Below are 7,052 nucleotides of genomic sequence, written 5' to 3' on the forward strand. Positions count from 1 at the left end.
GCACAGAGTAGGATGACAAGCTCCATTTTGCAAAGTGTGCCTATGAGGAAGTGGCAAGGCTATTTATGAACTGAGCTCAGCATGTGTCTTCTCAGCAATATTTCTGGGCAATACGCTGTGAAGTTTTTCAAATGGAACTGTTGCTGCAAGAGAAATCATCAATTTTAAATATTTTTGAGCAATACAAACAAAATAAAAGTGTACTATACTGTAGGGTGTGTCTTGTGGCAAGGCTCCCATCGATGTAAGATACTCCTACTCTACATTCTGCACTGCCTGTCTGTACAAGACATGAAAACAAATATGGCTTTTAACAACTCATAGTCATCTTTATTAAACCACATATTTTGGAAAGAATTGTCTAATTCAATCTCTCCATCTGCACTTTAAATCTATTAACATTCCAGAGCTTAATGTTATTTCAGAAAATGTTACAAATACCAGAAGTTCAATTTCCAACATATTCATAACCATCATTTGCATCCTTGCTTCATCATTGTCACACTTCACCATCACATATAGAATCATTATCAGTGACCTCCTACATCACGTTCCCATTCTCAGCACTCACCTCTGGTCCTCCCCAATGTTCCTGTCCTCTAGACCGGAAATATAAAGGGGCTGGGATAAAATGTTTGTTTTTATTCAACAATGTTAGTAACTCAAAAAGCATATGGACATGCAGAATGTTCCCTCTTTACACAGAAAGGAGAGCTTCTTTGATGTTTACAGTACCATTTGCAACCCACAATAACCTCATGGGCATTTATATGCATGTATGATCAGAAGACATGATGTCATTTCAGTCAATCAGTCAATCAGTTTCCTTAAAGCCACGGAGAGAAAGAAACTGCAATTAGTTTTGTAGGAAGAAAGCATCTGTTTTAAAGTCTATTCTAACTGCTTTCATTATATTTCATTGTGTAAGTTCTTTTAGTGTCATTAAAATATATCTTCCTAAGCTAATCTTCCTAAGGTGCTAGACGTACATCATGTACTTCCATAAAGTGCTAACGTTCTGTAAAACAGCAGTAACAGTTGTACAGGAAATGCTCACACCATCGAGAGTTTCAGCACAGAGCACCATGAACACAGAACATTCATCTGAAGTTTGTCTATTTTCCAGTTGTAATGCTACATTAGTTTAACAGAAAGTGCTTTAGCTAACATATTAGACTACATTGCTATTTACAATACACATACATGTCATGTTGGTTATGTTTCAAAAACTTCCGTCATTTTACAACAGGAAATATCAGTATCTGCTGTTGCTAACAGAGTGGTGTAGGAGGTTTTTTTTAAGTCCTAGAAGAAGACGAACTGACATAGCATTACTCATTGGTGTTGTTTACAGTAACAAAAACATCATATGACTTCTAAATGTCTAGAACAAACACACATTTTAAGAGGAAGTATAGAAGGTTTTACCCTGTCTGTGAGTGTTTCCTGTCCCCTTATCACACAAACCTTACAGCCCCTGTTAACTGAAATTGGAAAACCCTATGTATATAACGTTTTCTCTTTGTGATTCAACATTCAGTTAGCGTGGGGAGGGCCCAAAATAGACAACTGGGGTTTCCACTGTCTCCTCTGCTCGTTTACTTGAGTTTTGAATCTTTTTGTGTATTTCTTTGCAAATAAACAACCAGATGTGTTATTTTCTTAGTTAGAAAAGTATATACAATATATTTGTCAGGACTGGACATCAATAAAAACAATTACAATACCACTTCCCTTAAAGTGATACGGAGACCACTAGACTTCCCTTGATAGCTTTTTCTACTGCCTGTGTCAAGTATCCAGTTGTGTGTGACACAAATCTTCCATAGCTGCTCCAGCAGAGGGCCAATCACAAGCTGCAATACAATAAAGGATGCTTGTGGTGGTTGGTTGTGAGAAAAACAATACACATACAATTTTTTTTATAGATCTGGGTACAAAAAGGATCAAATGTCGGCATTATTTGACCAGAGAGAAGTTTCAACATTACTTAGTACTGGGATACTACAATTACTACCTTAAAGGGATTGAGTATCGATACCCTCCCCTAAAGTGGGAGGTGCTTGTGCACAGCTGCAGTTATGCCGTGACATGAACACAGTCAAACCAGTGTAAAACATGAGTCATCCCTTGAAATGTATAACAATGACAAACCATACAGTAGGCTATGCTCATAGTCCATATTTGCGTTCTGCATCATCTGGTGCTACTAGGGCACAGATATCATCCAAAAGTTAAAACAGTCAAAGAGACAGTCTCCAGATTTGTTTTGATGATGTCTCCTGCTGTCTCCTGCTTTCTCCTGGCACGCTCCCTTCTCAGCCATTTCATTTGTTCACACATTGCTGATGCGAACACTGAGAGGAGTGTCTCTGACACGGCCACGCTCCTCCCCTCTCTCCCTGTAACTCTGCTCCAGACGGATCTTCTCCGGATCGGACCCCTCAGACACAGCACCCCCGTTGCTATGGTACTCATGCTGGGGGCTGGATTTTTTGAAGATGGGCGTGGTCTTGGTCTTGGCCACTTTATCAAAGAAGGCAAAGTCCGCTATGTATTTCCCCGATGGGGAAAGGGAGACTACAGGTGGAAACTCATAACCCCAGAGAATCTCATCCGGCAGGTAGGAGGTGCGAACCTGGCAGGTGGCCGAGGTCGGCTCAACTGTAGCGCTCATGATGACCAGCAGCTCGAAGTCTGCCAACTCCGGATCAGTCCAGCCTCCACCTGGGAGGTACATGAGACAGGTGGAGATGGTACATTACAGAGGGGTGTGAACATAAGTGGAAGAGGATGAAAGGAAAATGGGAGAGAGGAAATAAGAATTTGAAAAACACTAAAAGTAAAGTCAGTTTTCCCTAGGTTGGTGGAAGACATAGGTGCACGTGTTTGGCAGAGAAGTTAAGGGGTCCTCCTTTAAGAAAATTACATTTGGACCATTATTATTATTGTATTTGTGTCTAAAATGTTGGAAAAGCTTGAGCAGATAAATAAAGTACACTCCAAAAGTTTAAAGACTAAATTTGCTGAAGAAGTCCACGGAGGATCGACTACAATTATGAATTATTAGATCGGGAAAAAAAAATGGTAGGGAAAACCCTAATTAAAGGCGCACTGTTATGTTTCTGACCCCCAGGAGAGCTACAGGGCAATATTGTTATGAGCAGTTCCCCCTTTTGTTTGTATCTTGTGATGCTTATAATAATGCACATGTACACACAGGCATACAGGCCATATTCATTCCTTCCAAGTGACTGTTTTGGGGGGTAATGCACTGAGAAATGTTACCCATGCCCCATTAAAGGGAGAGGAAAAAAAAGTCTGCTAACTTTAATGCAGATATAATAAACAGGTGAAGAAAACAAATGTCCAGGACCAGTAAGGAAACAAGAAAAGGAAAGTCAGCATTGAGGAAAGTACGTAGAGATGCAGAAAGAAGTAAAGGAACTGAAGTTGGAAGGAAAAACCAAACAATCACTATACTTACCCACAAAAATGTCAGTAATAAGGTAATGAAATACCTCTCAGGTTGCAGCAAGACTCAAACTAAAAATAAAACAATGTCAAGCAAGTGGTTTAGACCATCAGAGTTCAGCTCACCAACTACTATAAAGAGGACATGTATGCGGAATATGTACGTTACAACCGTGTCACATGATTTATCCGAAATAAAACCTTGCAGGGAATCAGTACGTACCACGGCAAGCATCCACACTGATTCTGTTCTTTATTTGCACTAACATCCATCCTTGTTGCCATGTGACGATGCCAGAAAGTACTGCAGAGCTTTGTATGAGCTGTGTATCTCGTTTTAAAGAGTTTTCTAGTGTATTCTACTCCCATAGTGTTTGATGAACTCAGCGTAAGTGAAAAGATAGCAAAGATAAAACACCTTCTACTTGCACCACCCACCTGTTCTCCTTGTCTTACCCTTGTCTGCCCAGGCTCGCAGGGGGCTGTTGTCATCAATGAGGTGGTAGAAGGTGAGGGGCAGGATGAGGAAGGGGCTGTCGCTAGATGTGTCCACTTGGAAGGGAACGTTCCTCTGGTCCAGGCGAACCGTCTCCCCTTCCTTGGTCAGAGATGTCTGGAGCAGTTTTCCACTTACCTGGGGGGGGGGGGCGATATGCAAAAAAAGTATTTTAGCTCAACTGGTTCACAGATTGAGAAATTGTTTACACACACCACATCTACACATAACTTGTAGAGTTTGTAAGATGGTAGACATACTGTATATGACAATAGATATTCTCTATCTCAACACACTTACAGTGAGGAAAATAAGTATTTGAACACCCTGCTATTTTGCTAGTTCTTCCACTTAGAAATCGTCTCTGGTTACGTATGTAACCCTTGTTCCCCGAGATAGGGGAACAAGACACTGCGTCGGTTACGACACTATGGGAACGCCTTTAGGCACAACAGGGCTGAATGCGAATGAAAACTACTCCAATCCTATTGGTCCTAGTGAGAACGGTAGCATGTGACGGCATAACCGTAGGGGCATATAAGCACACCATCATTAGCTCTTTCTATGAAGCAAGGCACTCCAGGCAGGGCAAGGGGCGGTCAACCGACGCAGTGTCTCCCGCGTTGAGCCTCAGCCCCAAACGAAGAATGGCCCCCTTCTCCAGCAGAGAGCGCACTTCCTGTCCCAGCACCAGGCCCTGGTCCGGGCGCACCATAGTCCGGACCACCCCAGTGAACCTGGTGCGCAGAACCCACGGGGAATGTTCTCCAAGCCCCGCCAAGCTTCCGCAAAATCTGCCAGCAGAACCAACCCCTCGGGGCAGGGGGCCTGCAAAACCGCCAGGGTGTGCAGGCCCGCCCCAAATATACGCCTTCCCCATTAGCGCCGGCCGGCTGAAAGACGACGTCTGCTGGGGAGTGAGGTAACTCGCCAGAGCGTCTTCAACCCGCGGCATCGTCCCGTAGCCGCAGTCCTTAATCCCCGCCATATTGCCATACTCCAGTTGCTGGGGAGTAGAAAGCCAGGCAGAGTAAGATTTATCCCATGATTTACACGACTCACCGTGCAAATCCAGGAAAAAAGTCAAGGACCGGCGCGGGGGCGAGTGGCTCTGCAGGAAGCAATCATCCAGTCTGCCACCGGTGGTAAGCTCCCTGACAGCCTGTGGCCAATCCAGACCGTGTTGTGCCCCAGCTCGTGACATCATCGGGCGCGGCGCTCTTCTGATGACGTAGGCCCGACACCCGGAAGTCCTCTCCTTCCTCCACGCTGCCAAGCACAACGAGCTCCTCGGAGCCAGAGTGCAACCGCTACGTTGTTCAGCGTCCCTGAACAGAAGAAGCCAAGAGCCCGGCCCACGAACGGGGACTAGGGGAGTCGGAACCGGCAGACAAAGGACGAGACGGAGCAACAGCCGTCTCGGAAACCTCCAGCAGATCTCGCTGCGATCCACGTGACCGAAACCGCTGAGCCGCCTCAGCCCAAGGGGAGAGCGTATCTGGCCGTCCGCGGAAAAGAGGGCCGTGCGGGACCTCAGTACACGCACGGGCAGGGCCTCGCAATGGACACAAACAGCCCCCTCGAGAGCTGCTGTGGCGTGCGACAGGCCCAAACAAGCAACACACAGCTCATGAGAGTCTCCTACCAAGATGAAACGCCGGCAGGCAGACACACAACTCTGCAACTGGTTGACTGCTCGGACATACTGCAACTTCCAGGTGACTAGGATACATGGAATCTTTCAAACACAACATCAACCAACGTGCTTGCTGAATAGAAAAAAGCTAATGAGCTATGTGCCGATGTGCTTGTATGCTCCGTATGCCCCTACGGTTATGCCGTCACATGCTACCGTTCTCACTAGGACCAATAGGATTGGATTAGTTTTCATTTGCATTCAGCCCTGTCATGCCTAAAGGCGTTCCCATAGTGTTGTAACCAACGTAGTTCGAGTTACCCTCGAAGGGGAACATGGAGGGGCCTGAAATTGTCATCGTAGGTGCATGTCCACTGTGAGAGCCATAATCTAAAAAAAAAAATCTAGAAATCACAATGTATGATTTTTTAAGTAATTATTTGTGTGACACAGCTGCAAATAAGTATTTGAACACCTGAGAAAATCAATGTTAACATCTGGTACAGTAGCCAAAGGTCAAAAGGTCAAACGTTTCCTGTAGTTTTTCACCAGGTTTGCACACACTGCAGAAGGGATTTTGGCCCACTCCTCCACACAGATCTTCTCTAGATCAGTCAGGTTTCTGGGCTGTTGCTGAGAAACACAGAGTTTGAGCTCCCTCCAAAGATTCTCTATTGGGTTTAGGTCTGGAGAGTGGCTAGGCCACGCCAGAACCTTGATATGCTTCTTACAGAGCCACTCCTTGGTTATCCTAGCTGTGTGCTTCGGGTATTGTCATATCGGAAGACCCAGCCTTGACCCATCTTCAATGGTCTAACTGAGGGTAGGAGGTTGTTCCCCAAAATCTCGCAATACATGGCCCCGGTCATCGTCTCTTTAATACAGTAATATTATACTTAATACAAACACCCCCAAAGCATGATGCTACCACCCCCATGCTTCACAGTAGGAATAGTGTTCTTGGGATGGTACTCATCATTCTTCTTCCTCCAAACACAGTTAGTGGAATTTTTACCAAAAAGGTTCTATTTTGGTCTCATCTGACCACATGACTTTCTCCCATGGCTCCTCTGGAATATCCAAATGGTCATTGGCAAACTTAAGACGGGCCTTGACATGTGCTGGTTTAAGCAGGGGAACCTTCCGTGCCATGCATGATTTCAAACCATGACGTCTTAGTGTATTACCAACAGTAACCTTGGTAACGGTGGTCCCAGCTCTGTTCAGTAACACTTGAAAATATATGTTTTTCTCGCCTAAATTTTTACCCTTAAAAAAGTGCTGCTGTTTGCACATGCTTTTGCCCTCTGGGATGACCCTGAGTTCATTGGGAAGTTAACACTCTCAACTTGTTGTTTCTAGTGGCAATGTGACACTAGGCCTTACTGACACAGGGCTACAGAGGTTAGAACACAGAATTTCTATTTCCGTCCAAGTAAATCATCT

General features: G+C 44.7%; 1 protein-coding gene across 4 annotated transcripts in view; it reads right to left on the reverse strand.

Moving 5' to 3' along the window:
* Nucleotides 1-315: 315 nt before the first annotated feature.
* The window catches only part of LOC117953645 (ATP-sensitive inward rectifier potassium channel 10-like), a 19,045-nt gene continuing 12,308 nt past the window's right edge, over nucleotides 316-7,052 (reverse strand). For 3 of the 4 annotated variants that reach the window (XM_034886884.1, XM_034886881.1, XM_034886883.1), the window contains exons 5-6: nucleotides 3,931-4,108; nucleotides 316-2,727 (exon numbers count right to left, since the gene is read on the reverse strand). In XM_034886884.1, the coding sequence (XP_034742775.1) occupies nucleotides 2,336-2,727; nucleotides 3,931-4,108 (570 nt within the window). In that variant the 3' untranslated portion in view covers nucleotides 316-2,335. The remainder of the gene's footprint in view (nucleotides 2,728-3,930; nucleotides 4,109-7,052) is intronic. The other variant, XM_034886882.1, reaches the window with a different exon arrangement.

This window comes from Etheostoma cragini, chromosome 12 (assembly GCF_013103735.1).
Source record: "Etheostoma cragini isolate CJK2018 chromosome 12, CSU_Ecrag_1.0, whole genome shotgun sequence".
NCBI classification, from domain to species: Eukaryota; Metazoa; Chordata; class Actinopteri; order Perciformes; family Percidae; genus Etheostoma; species Etheostoma cragini.